Source organism: Trichomonas vaginalis, chromosome IV (assembly GCF_026262505.1).
Source record: "Trichomonas vaginalis G3 chromosome IV, whole genome shotgun sequence".
NCBI classification, from domain to species: domain Eukaryota; phylum Parabasalia; order Trichomonadida; family Trichomonadidae; genus Trichomonas; species Trichomonas vaginalis.
In genome coordinates this window covers 4876779-4889258 of record NC_067206.1, presented here as the reverse complement: position 1 = coordinate 4889258, position 12480 = coordinate 4876779, and the positions used below count along the sequence as shown (strand labels likewise).

At 33.3% G+C, this 12480-nt stretch overlaps 4 protein-coding genes across 4 annotated transcripts, besides 8 other annotated features; 2 read left to right on the top strand and 2 right to left on the bottom strand.

Moving 5' to 3' along the window:
- Window positions 1–5163: part of a mobile genetic element that runs on past the window's edge.
- TVAGG3_0031910 (uncharacterized protein) lies at window positions 3487–3849 on the bottom strand (the record flags this gene model as incomplete). Its single annotated transcript, XM_001308845.1, has 1 exon — window positions 3487–3849. One exon carries the CDS (start codon window positions 3847–3849, stop codon window positions 3487–3489), a length of 363 nt encoding a protein of 120 aa, XP_001308846.1.
- TVAGG3_0031900 (phage tail repeat-like family) lies at window positions 3989–4807 on the bottom strand (the record flags this gene model as incomplete). The annotated part of the gene is made up of 1 exon (XM_051220460.1): window positions 3989–4807. One exon carries the CDS (start codon window positions 4805–4807, stop codon window positions 3989–3991), a length of 819 nt encoding a protein of 272 aa, XP_051105446.1.
- Window positions 5073–5163: a terminal%2Cinverted (terminal inverted repeat of Maverick-3 transposon ID:TVAGG3_0031890).
- Window positions 5159–5721: a mobile genetic element.
- Window positions 5722–5870: 149 nt separating this feature from the next.
- Window positions 5871–6036: a mobile genetic element.
- Window positions 6037–6205: 169 nt separating this feature from the next.
- Window positions 6206–6228: a mobile genetic element.
- Window positions 6206–6228: a terminal%2Cinverted (terminal inverted repeat of MuDR-6/TvMULE4 transposon ID:TVAGG3_0031860).
- Window positions 6229–6710: a mobile genetic element.
- Window positions 6681–6710: a terminal%2Cinverted (terminal inverted repeat of MuDR-3_TvMULE3 transposon ID:TVAGG3_0031850).
- Window positions 6711–6730: 20 nt separating this feature from the next.
- TVAGG3_0031840 (RNA polymerase II transcription regulator recruiting protein) lies at window positions 6731–7297 on the top strand (the record flags this gene model as incomplete). The annotated part of the gene is made up of 1 exon (XM_001308846.2): window positions 6731–7297. One exon carries the CDS (start codon window positions 6731–6733, stop codon window positions 7295–7297), a length of 567 nt encoding a protein of 188 aa, XP_001308847.1.
- Window positions 7298–7767: 470 nt separating this feature from the next.
- Window positions 7768–11937, top strand: TVAGG3_0031830 (quinoprotein alcohol dehydrogenase-like family; the record flags this gene model as incomplete). The annotated part of the gene is made up of 1 exon (XM_001308847.1): window positions 7803–11918. One exon carries the CDS (start codon window positions 7803–7805, stop codon window positions 11916–11918), a length of 4116 nt encoding a protein of 1371 aa, XP_001308848.1.
- Window positions 11938–12480: the final 543 nt, after the last annotated feature.

Sequence of the window (12480 nt, the reverse complement as noted above, 5' to 3'; positions counted from 1 at the left end):
TTCTTATGGGTTAAAAAATGACGAATCCAAACAAGGACCCCTATGTTTCTAAAGCGACAAAGAAAGCACTCATGGTAAAAATCTTTAGTTCAACACCAAATGCTTGGTTTATGGATATCTTGGAAAACATTCCGAGAGTTAGAACAGATGGACCACCATACTGGTTAATATTTGTCGGTCAAAACACAAGATACTGTGAAGCCATACCATTACAGTCCAAAAATATTTTAGATATCTTAGCAGCTTTGACAATATTCGTTGACAAATACCATCCAACAAAACTGACATCTGACTGTGAAAGTTCTTTCAAATCAGACGATGTAAAAAACTATCTGCGTTCAAAAAATGTAAACCAATATTTCATTGTCGACCAAAACCATTCTGCTCTTGGTGTCATTGACGGTTGTATAAAAATGTTAAGAGACTTAAACCAACCACAAGGTGGTGAAGCAAATGAAATGTCATATGACGACAAATATAGACACTTCTCCATGGCAAAGATGAGACAAGTTTTAAATATTTACAATAGCCGTAAACAAAAAGGTTTGGGAAACCACTCCCCCGAAGAAATGAAAAACAACCCTGACTTAGAGAAAGACTATATATTTAATAGTTTAGTCAAAAGAGACAAACAAGAAAGAATGCCAGGCTTCAAACTTCAGAAAGGTGACAAAGTAAAAATAGAAATACCTAAACGCGACCCATATGAAAATACTATTGACTATGACAACAATGGGAACTCGACAGGTACTCGCATTCGTGTTCGTAAAAATAGAAGAAAGTATACAAGAGAATATTATGAAGTTTTAGGCAAACATGGCAAAATGTACAGACTGCAAGCAGAAGATAAAACTACTATTGTCAGACCTCGTTTCAAACTTGTTAAGGTTCAAGGTGGTATACTTTCAAAGACAGTTCCTAACAAATATAAGACAACTCCTGACGAATATGCTAAAGAAGTGGAACATGACGACTAAGCATTTCTATACCATGCGTAAACTGTCATGTAAGGTGGCATGTAGTCTTTACTTTGTCCCGTTGTTTGCGTATACCCTGAAACGCGATGTGTATGGCTTCCTCCTACCTCAGTGTTACTCCAGTAACAATTTATAGCAAACTTAACGTCCTCTTTAACATCATATCCTTTACCTTTTGTCATTCCTGACCAATCCCAAAATCTATGACTATGCAAACCTGCTTCAGATGTACTTAAATTTATGTAGTGACTGTGCGCAGGTAAATTTGCACCTGAAATCGTTTTACTTCCGCCTGTTTCCTTTGAAGAGTTTGCACAATACAAAAACCTGTCGACTATTTGAGTCCAAGTTCCAAAACCAAGTACTACTTCTGGTCTGGTAGAGTTCATTGACGTGTAAATAGAACCTATAGGATATAGTGTTTGAAGTATTTCTGTCTTTAACGTTTGAAGCTCTGTTTTGTCAGCTTTTTTATCTAACTCATCGTTAACATATGTTTTGTCAGCTTTTTTATCTAAACTCATCGTTAACATATGTTTTGTCAGCTTTTTTATCTAACTCATCGTTAACATATGTTTTGTCAGCTTTTTATCATATAAATCTTGAGCAGTGAATTTAACTTTGTTTTCATCCTCCATGACATAGACATTTCTACATCTAGTGTATTTCATCGTCGTTATGTCATCCTCCGATGTTAAACCTTGTGGAAAGTTAGGAGGTTTCAATACAATGCATCCCCACCAGTTCCATCAGGTTCTTCAACCGTTCCTGCAATATTTTCTATACCAACAGTTGCGAAGAAATCGTGTGTATGGTTCTTATCTGCCTTCTTTTCAAGGCTAACGTTTAAGTCTGTTATTTCAGAAGATGTATGTGTATGTCCAACGTCACTTTTCCTGTTTAAGGTTTCTTGTAAGTTTGTAATATTTGCAATGGTATGTGTATGAGTCTTTTAGAATATTCGTTTTCAGCTCTTGTCACTTCACTTGACATTTTATTGTCAACATATGTTTTGTCTGCTAGTTCAGGATGAGTATGTTCTTTTGTTGCATAAGCTTTGTCAGCTCTTTCTTCTTCTTTTGCTATTGCATCGTCTACATATGTTTTGTCTGCTTTGTTGTCAACATCTGCTTTCAAAAGAAGTTCATTTATAGGTTTCTCGTTTAAAGTTCCTTTTGTTGGATTTATACAGACAGTATGGTTCTTATTGTCTTGAAACAGAAACTCATCTGTCATTGGGTTTAATGTCAGTTTTAAGTTTCCTTCTTTCAATGACTCAGATATCTTAGAATAGTTTGAAAAGTTTGTTGTGTTCTTATTTAGAGCTTGTATAATGAGTTGTCGGTTGTGTTGTATTTCTCTCATAGACGCTGTTTCATTTGACATTTTTATTCTAGATAAAATATGCTTTCAATAGAAAAAGAAAATTCTAGAGTTGCTACAACTAAACCATTAGATGAACTTTTTACTAATGTCGGTCAAAAGTTTGAGACAGAGACCGTAAAGCATGAAGGCTATCGTTTTGACTACCCGTTAAGATGGTTAAGAGACCCATCCGTCACAAAAGCTATTGGCTTTCGTAGAATGAAGTTCATTTCAGAAGCCATACATGGTTTCCCATTTACAGTCGGTTTTGAAGTTAGATACTATAACAAAGAAAAACGTATGTATGAGAAATTTGAACAGGGAAAACTTTTACAAGTAGTTTGCTTAAACTTAGAAACAACTCTTCAAGCTTTTCAAGAAAAAATAAACGACATCTATATCGAATATGCAAACCAGTATAACATTGACGAAGGAGAATACCATCTCGATATTATTTATGACAGGAAAAATGCAACTGTTAAAATCAATAAAATAGAAGACCTTGGAGAAAACGTTTATATTTCTACAAAATATAACAACTTGGCATGGTATAGATTTATGAGGATGTTAAATCAGCCTGCAGAATATCCAGTACACCCGGACTTATTATGAAGTCGAAAACCCTAATGGAACATATGAAAATTTTTCGACTCAGATGCTATTATTGTTCATGCTTCATTTTCTGGTGCAAAACTCTTTTTATGCTTGGCAAATGACTTTTACGAAAAACCTACAAAGCTATATGAACCACCAAGTGGAAGTATTTCAGACTTTCAAGTATGGTTTACTACAGATGGAAGAAAAGAATAATTCCATTATACATGCGTTTTACTTAGAACTTAGTTTCATATACAACTACTATCGAACGGTAAAAATATAATTTTTTAATACGGTTGAGGTGTTGGATTTGGTTGCCAACTGACTGTGGTGCAGGTTCAGGCTGTTGTATAACAGGAGCTTGTTCTTCTGGTTCAGGGTCTTTAGGTATAATACCAACAAACTGACCTACTCTTTTACCAATATTTTTGACTCCGTTCCAAATTCCTCTTCCTACGGTTTTTATTCCATTCCATATACCTCTTCCAACATTTCGAAAGAAGTTTCCAATACTACTGAAGAAACCCATTTTACTATATGTAAAAATCTAATGTCCACCTAGTCTCTTACGTTTCCTGTTGAGTTCCATAGCATTCTTTAACTGGAGCTCATACATTCTGTTTCTCCTCTGGTAGAAAACATATTCTGGGTCAACTCCTGTGTTCGCGTCATCTGCATAAAGTTGTTTATATCCCACTTCAGGGTTTGTATAAAACTCTTTCCATCTCATATTTGCATACCATGGTGGCAAACCTAACGCAGCGTCATTTGACATGGCAGTTTGCATTTGTACATCTGTTGGCACTTGACCATAGTTTGCCATTGCAGTTTGTATTCTAACTTCATTTGGAATATTCTCTGGGTTTGGTTGTCCAGGTTGCTGTGCATTTGCTAAGTTCTGTGCGTCCATTTAATATTAGATAAAAATATCTCTTACGAGTACATATACTGAACATTTGCAGGCATTGGTTCATCTTCATATTCTCTGTACTTTTCTGCCACGTCAAATAAATAAATGACACAATGGAAAAAACCTAAAACAAGTAGTCCTATTTCAAACCACATTTACTTACTAGTAAAATTTCTTTGTTATGACACTTTCTCCGGTTTATAGGACCTCTCTCATATTCTATCTTGTCATATCTAAACTCATAGTCATGTATGTCCTCTAACCATCTCATAACGGTTTCCAAACCACTTTTATCGGATGTAAAGTAAAAGCATGGATGGTTATGTATAACGTCTAAAGTTTCTAAAGAGTCTCTCAAAGTCCAGTCTACTTGGTATTGAAAATCCCATGTGTTATAGAACGGCGGGTCCACTATAAAGAAAATATTTTCCTTGTCTTTATATTTTTCATACAACTCTGTCCAATGACATCTTACAAACTCTATACCCTCAATATATTTTTCTATGTCCTCTTTGAAAACATTTGTATAGTTAAGATATAAAACTTTTGACATAAGTGTTTCAATGTCATGAACTCTTATAGCACCACTATATAATAGTCTAGAAGATATACTATCCCAGTCAATATACTCTGCTTTTTTCAAAACCTCTCTGACAGTATTTTTCTTATCTAATGGTATACGTTCCATCTTACCTATAGGTATCTTTTCTTTTAACTCTTTCAATATTTTGTTTGTGTCTGGTATATGTTTGAGACGGTTCATATAGTTGTCGAAGTCATTGCATATAATCTTTGAGTCAGGAAATACAGTATGGCACAAATGAGATATATAGAAACTTCCACCGAACAAATCTACAAATGTTAGACCATTCGGTAGTTTCTTAAGTTCTCTCAATATAATATCTTTACATTTACTCTTATTTCCAAAGAACGGTAACGGTGGTTTTGTAAAATTCATTTATATATAATAATAAAAATGTTTTTCCCTGAAAAGTGACAGAAAAGTGACAAAACATGAAAACATATATAATTTGTGAAAAGTGAAACATTATATAATGTTTTCGACCAAGAAGACTAACAATTTTCCGAATAAAAACTTCATTTATACTAAACATCTTCAGGGCGTAACGCGCCTGGAAGCCCTCCGAATAAAAACTTCATTTATACTAAACATCTTCGGGGGCTAGAAGGCACGAAGTGCCTGGAAGCCATCCCCCAAGAAAAAAAAACTTCATTATACTCATTCATCCTCAGGGCTAGAAGGCACGAAGTGCCTGGAAGCCCCACTACCTTTTTTTTTTTTTTTTTTTTATTATAAAAAAGAAAAAATAAAGCACGTTAAAATTTTTCTTTCTTGATTTTTTACAAAATCTACTTAGAATTATGCAAAATATGACTAAATAATTATAAATTTCAAGTTAAATTTTAATTTTGATAAATAATTTAAATTTCAAAATATCAAGTTCAGTTCGACTATGTATGTAGTAATTCCTCAATAAAGTGCCAAAACCCTATTAAAATATATGAACATTTTCAACATTTTAATGTTTTTATTTAAAAATTTGTTGGAATATGAGCTTCAAACAATTATTATGTAAATAAAAATAATTAAATATATGTATTTATTCGTATTACAACCGTAGTAAGTCGATTCTTCCTTTCTTCTACTGAGGTTTGAATTTGATTTCGAATTGTAAAGAGATTCAAAGGGAAAATACTAGCGGATAAAAACTACCTCCATGAAAGGGTCATAATGGAGTCAAGTTGTATTTTTTGATATTTTTTGCTTTTCGAGCCGAAATAGGTAGCCAAGATAATGCCTAAAAATAAGGTTCTGAATTCTGAAGTTTACATGATCCTCTCGTGTGCACCCTTAAAAAAATGCAAAAAAAAATGTAATAAAATAAAAAAATTTTTAGTATTGATAATCTGAAATATGTTGTTTACTTAAGCCGCTCGCTTCGCTCGCGGCTTAGTTTCGTAGTTTCGTACAATCTTTTTTCAAATCTGTTCTTTTCGTCAGCCGCGAGCGAAGCGAGGGGCTTAGTTTCGTAATTTCATACAACCTTTTTTCGAATCTGTTCTTTTCTTAAGCCGCGAGCGAAGCGAGTGGCTTAGTTTCGTAATTTCATACAATTATTTTTCGAATTTGTTCTTTTTGTCAACCGCGAGCGAAGCGAGTGGCTTTTTATTTTTAAAATTTTTTTCTTTCTTACTTTTTTTCCCCTTACTTACAAATTTGATAGTAACTTACCAAATCTCTCTATCATATAATAATAAATTAATCCATTTTTTGTTTCAAATCTGACGCTTTACATTTCTGACATGTAAACCTGTCACTTTTCACTTCACCTCACTGGGCAAGTTTGTGCCCCCCTCTAAATAAAATTCATAAAACATTAAAAATCAAAAAATTAGATGAACCTTGGCAATTAAACTTTATTAAATAATAGTTGTTTATAAATTATATTATATTATCATTTAATATTATTTTGATAATGAAGATTTTATTTTGCAATAATATAAACGAATTTTTTTACCTTATGAACTTTTGATGGAAATATGCAAATTTAAAATAATAAAGAAAGCCGCGAGCAAAGCGATCGGCTTAGTTCGAAGATTTTGATTCAAATCTTTGCTGATCTGTAATTCGCGGAAGCCGCGAGCGAATCGAGCGGCTTAGGTCTAAGATTTTGATTCAAATCTTTGCTTATATTCCTTAAATTCTTTATGAAACTCGCAACAGTTCCATAAAAAATTTTAAATTCTAAACTGTCGAAATTACCGATCGGTAATCACACCCTTCATGGGTGTGTCATTTTTTACAGGCGTGTCACTTTTAGCTAAAATTACCCCTACTCCATTTTATCTGGGATAAAAAATGAATTACGCCCAAGATTATGGCCAGCTCCTAGAGCCGTGTAATCAAAAGACTCATTCTAAGTCTAAATTTACAGCAACTGAAGATCAACAAATTTTAGAACTCGTTCAAAAGCACGGAGATCAAAACTGGGCTTTAATTGCCTCCAAAATCAAAGGTCGTAGCACTAGACAATGCCGTGAAAGATACATGAATTATTTATGTCCTTCTGTTAATAATGCTCCATGGACTGCAGAAGAAGATGAACTTTTATTATTAAAACGAGAGATACTTGGATCTCGCTGGAAAGCAATAGCTGATTTCTTCCCTAATAGGACTGACATTAATGTTAAAAACCGCTGGCTCAAATTAGAAAGACATCGCAAGAAAGAAAATAGAATCAAAGATGAAAGTGCAAGCTCGCCAATTCCAAGTGAATGCCCTAAGCCTATTATGGACCACTCTGCAAACTATGCTGGAGATGTCTGGCTCCAATTCTTAGAACCAATTTCGCAGGCAGTTGACTTGGACGACTTCTCAAAGCTCGATGATGAGTTCATGCAGTACTTCCAGCCAATAAACTACTAAAAAATCAAATCATAACACCAAAAATACTACTTCTTTTCTTTAATACATTATTAATCTGGGAAAAGTTACACATTTACACATTTTACTGCGGCATCTATTCTTTTATGAATTTAGTTAACGCCATACTATCTACGAATAGCAAATCGATTTGAAAATCATGTTGAAAATAATATCATCAACAAAAAACACTTTATAATATAAGACTACATTAATAATCATACTAATACTCATATAATTATGAACTATTTCTGCCCGATAACCCTTTATTTCTTAATGATCGTAGATCGCCATCAGATTATTTAGGAATGTGTGCATTTACTGAGTGTTTGAGTTGTACAGAAAATTTTGATTAAAATCTGCTTTCTAGATAAGGAAAATACGCTTTTGAGTTTAATTTGACATTCGTTTGAAATGAAATGAATCCGCTCATTATTATGCTTGATTATATATTCTGTACTATATCTCAATGTATCTCTTCCTTTATTTTGGATATTTTGAGCTCTCTATGGAAAGGCAGAGAGTGAGGTTCGGAATTTTTGATGATTTCGAACCTCAGATCGGCCGCATTAAGACCCACGTTGTCCATTATCTATCAAATGGACAGTATCTTGCGACAACATCGAAATATATTTATAGATTCAACAAAAAAGAGATAATTAAAGTCTATCCATTCAAATGTACAACTTCAGTTATCATTCCTGAGATCGATGTTGTCATTGGTTTTTTACAGAACTCATCAAGCTTGTTTGGATTTGAAATTTTTGCACCCGATCCAAAGAGATTTGTCTTAAAACAGACAGATCCAAAGCAAACAATCGTTTTCCATCTAGTATATTCCCCAAAATCTCATCTTTTATTTAGTATTGGCTTCGGAATCAAAGTTTATATCATTAACTCTACAAAATGGAGCAATAACAGTACATCTATACCACCTGAAATGACACTTACTTTCGTTTCCCAATTCGCAAACGGCTTAAACGCTTCAATAAAAAACAAACCCGCATTTGATTACGAAAATGAATGGGTAATTATTCCAACAGAGCGTGGATTATGCGCATATGACATGTACGGACACCAAGTATGCCAAGTAACTAAGTCCAGGCCGTATTTATTTCAAAATATCATCAAAGATAAATCGATGATTGAAAGATTGACATGTTTTACGATGATAAAAACCGTTTCACACAAAAAGTCAGACCAACAAGAAGATTGTATCATTTATAAAACAAAAATTGCGACAAGTGACCCACAGAACGGTCTGTGCATCTGGGATGGCAATTCTACAGTCATCAAAAGACTAAGGACATTAAATACATCAGTAGTTTCCGTTTCTTTCCTTGACAAACAAAATTTAATTTATTTGGATTCTTATGGAGCGATTTCTCTATGTAATATTGTCACAGGGCGATCATTTAATGTATACATAACCCAGAAGATGCCAAATAATATGTTTGTACTCAAAACTGAAGAGAATTTCAAACTTGCAATTTCATATGAGCTTGAACTTCAAATTTTAGACGTTTTGTTGCCATGGAACTCCTTTGCATTGAATATACCAACAGCAAACACCATTTCCAGGAGTTTTAAATTAGATTTTCCACCAAGAATTTTAATTTCTTCCGGAAATTCATTTATTAAACTCTATTCTGCCAATAACGGTAAACAATTATCAGCAGCATGTCCTTCTTCACTCAGTTTACCTGTTTATTCCCTTTACGACCGTGGATTAATCGTTGATTACCATTATAACCATGATTTTAACAATTATACTCTTAAATTTATTGATATATCGAACCAGGATTACATTGACCAGATCTTTGTCATATTAGAAGACGGTTCTTTGGTGATTTTTAAAACAGATGACCAAATTGGAGAGCAAATGTTCGAAAAGAGGATGGGAGTCAAGTCTATATCGTACGTATACTACAAGAATGGCTGGGATTTCGTTCTAATTTCGAAACAAGATGAAATTATCATCATGGATTACATGACTTTTGAGCAGAAAGTGAGATTCTACCCTGTAAAAGGCAGAATCATAAGTGTTCACTATCATATCCACTCAAATAAAGTCATTGTACTGTACGAAAAGGATATTATTTCATTTGACGTCGAAAGATGGTCAATTGAATGCAGAAAGAGCGTTAAATGTACTAATGTCAATGCATTGTTTGATGATACAGTGTACATTGGCTATAAAAATGGTCAAATTCTTTGGATAAAAATTGAAAACGACGGGAACTTAGTTTTGCCATCAGATGATGACATAACAATACCTCATTCATCCGAAGTAACTGATTTCGCCTTCTCATTTAACGTTTGGATGTCTTCTTCCCTTGATCATAACATAAATATTTGGGATTACAACAATAACGTCATTTCCACCATAAACCTTCCAACTCCAATCTATTCCTGTGAGTTTATCAGCAGTAATTTGGATATTTTGGTCGGAACTGACTTAGAAATCATGAAAATTCCCGGATACAAAGTTTTTGACAGTAAATACTATGAAAACATTTACTCAGAAATCGATAACAGTAACGAATTGAACGAACAAAGCGAGGAAGAAATGATTATCAGGTCAACTCTGAACCAGAGCATGAGAAGCTTAAGGAAAACGCAGAACAATGTTGTACAGAGCCAAGAGGAAGAAAATAATGAAGAAGAAAAGTCAGAATCCAAGGTAAAACCGAAAATAATTCTTGATGAAAACCAAAGAGCGACGATTTTAACTGAAATGTCGGTAATGACTAATAATGCGTCAACAAAACAAATTGCTGATATCATAAAAGAAGGAAATGAAGAAAATAACAAAAATCCGAAGAAAAATGAAAAAATTATTGAAGAAAAACCTCAAAATTCAGTTGTAAATCCAAGAAATAAGAAACAGAAGAGAGTGTTATCAACACTGGAGATCATCCAATCAGGATTAGAAGCAGAAAAGAAACTGGAAAGAAGAAAAAAGAGAAAAAGTCGTGAAAAAAGGGAAAAATCACCAGAAAAAGACAAACACGAAGAAGAAATGGAAGAGAATTTGAATGTAGACAACCTATTCTCTGATGATGAGAAGGATCAAGAGAAAATCATCAGAATTCCAAAAAAAAATTCGAAAATTGAGTACAAACCAGTGAAATGCATCAACGAAGAGGACTCAGAACAGCAGAATAGACCAAGAAGAAAGAAAAACCCTAAGTCTTCCTTCGCAACTAAGAAAAAATTCGAAAATTCTTCTCAAATTTCGAAATCTTCAATTTCTGTTGTCAAAAAACACGGAAATAATTCGTCTCTCCAACAAGAGAAACCGAATTCCATGTTAAGAAACCAATCCTCGCGTAGAATTGACTCAAAACTGAGAAATCGAAACATAATTCGACCTTCTATGTCAGCATCTGAATTTAGTTCATCGATACTGACATCTTCTGAGTCCTCTGCATCGAGTTCAAGGTTGTCTTTGTCTAGTTCTTGCTTTTCAAGTTCAACAGAAAACATTTTGAGTCCTAGACAGTCGATTTACAAGAGATCGAGGAGATTTTCCACATCAGATACACATATAAAGCTCGCGAACTCGAAGGAAATCAACTTCAGCTGCGACGACATAATTTTAGACTCTCCATTGAGTATAATTCTACCTTTTGAAGAGGAAAAGACGCCAACGGAGCCACAATTCATCACGTCCAAAGCACCAAGAAGACTAATGGCATCGAATTCGATGAATTCAAGTGATTTGGAAAGTCCAATCATCGAAATCTCATCAGAATACAACTTTATTAGGGCTCCTGATGAAAAACACAGTGCAGAAAGTAGTCCTAGAACTAAGATACAATCGAGAACCCAGAGATTTTCGAATTCTTTGCCTGATAAATCTCAAAATTTCAATTTCGAAAATTACCAAGAATTCAATGGTTTACGAAATTATCGTAATTTGAATAGTTTACAAATCTATCAAAATGAAAAACAGAAATTTAGTTTGCAGATCAGCAAGTCTAATGACATAGATTATGATTATGAAACAAAAATTCGAAATTTCCAAGAAAAATTTCGAAAAATTGATCCGAGATTATCTTATGTCTTCAGCCAAAACAACATAAGAATAGAGAGGAGATCGGTTACTCCCCCTCCAATTCGAAGAAATTCAACTCCAGAAGCGAAATCAAACTCAAATTCGCTGAATCAGACCCAAAAAGTTGTTCCTCAAGAGAGAAACATTCAGTTATTCATCAATCTCTATTCAGATATTGATTCTAAACAGTGCTTTGCTGTTAATGAAGACTGTTTGTTGAAAGAATTTGGAAAAGGACACAAATTTTTGAACAAATTCGTTGAATTTCTTGTGGAAATCGAAAACAGCGAAAGACAAAACAGGAACCAAGAGATATTTAGGAATTCTAAGTACAAAGGATACGTTCCTTACTGGTCTTCTGTTGCTTTAAACCACAAAACTTCAACAAACTCTCTAATGAAAAACAAGAAACTGGAGAGAGAAATTGTTTCGAATTTGGTGTCAGACAGTCCTTATTTCAGGATAGAACCAACTGTGAGAACTATTCTGAAGAGTAAGATCACTAACAAGATCAACAAACTTCGACTGAATTTCATCAACATCGACAGCAAAGTTTTTCACTAACTAAATAAAAAATTGTTTGTATTGTATAGTTTAAAATGAATAACTTTTTATAAGCATGTGAATGAAGATATGGGACGATCTTTAAATTGAACGGTCAATTTAAAGGAAGTATTCAATTTTTTGGTCAATTTAAAGCAATGAATGAGAAAAACTTTGAACTTAGGGCAAATGAAGGTTTTTACAACGTAGATAGATAGACAAACGTATATGTCATCATTTCAATGAGTATGGTAGATTTCTATAAAAAGTGAGTGCAATATCACATTGCATTTCGAAACATGAGAGAAATAAGCATATATATACGTTATTACATATATATCTGTATGCTATTCTATATTATTACAATGTTAAAATAAGAAAAACTCTAAGTGTCTCATTTAAAATATAATCTATTTTATTTTTATATAACAATTATCAATGAGAATGTAAATTATATTTGATTAGACGATAAATGATGAATAGACTTAATTATTTATGATTAGACATGTGTTGATAGAAATATTTGTTAACATTTATGAAGATAATGTGTTTTGATTGAGATTACATTTGTTCTGAGTGGAAG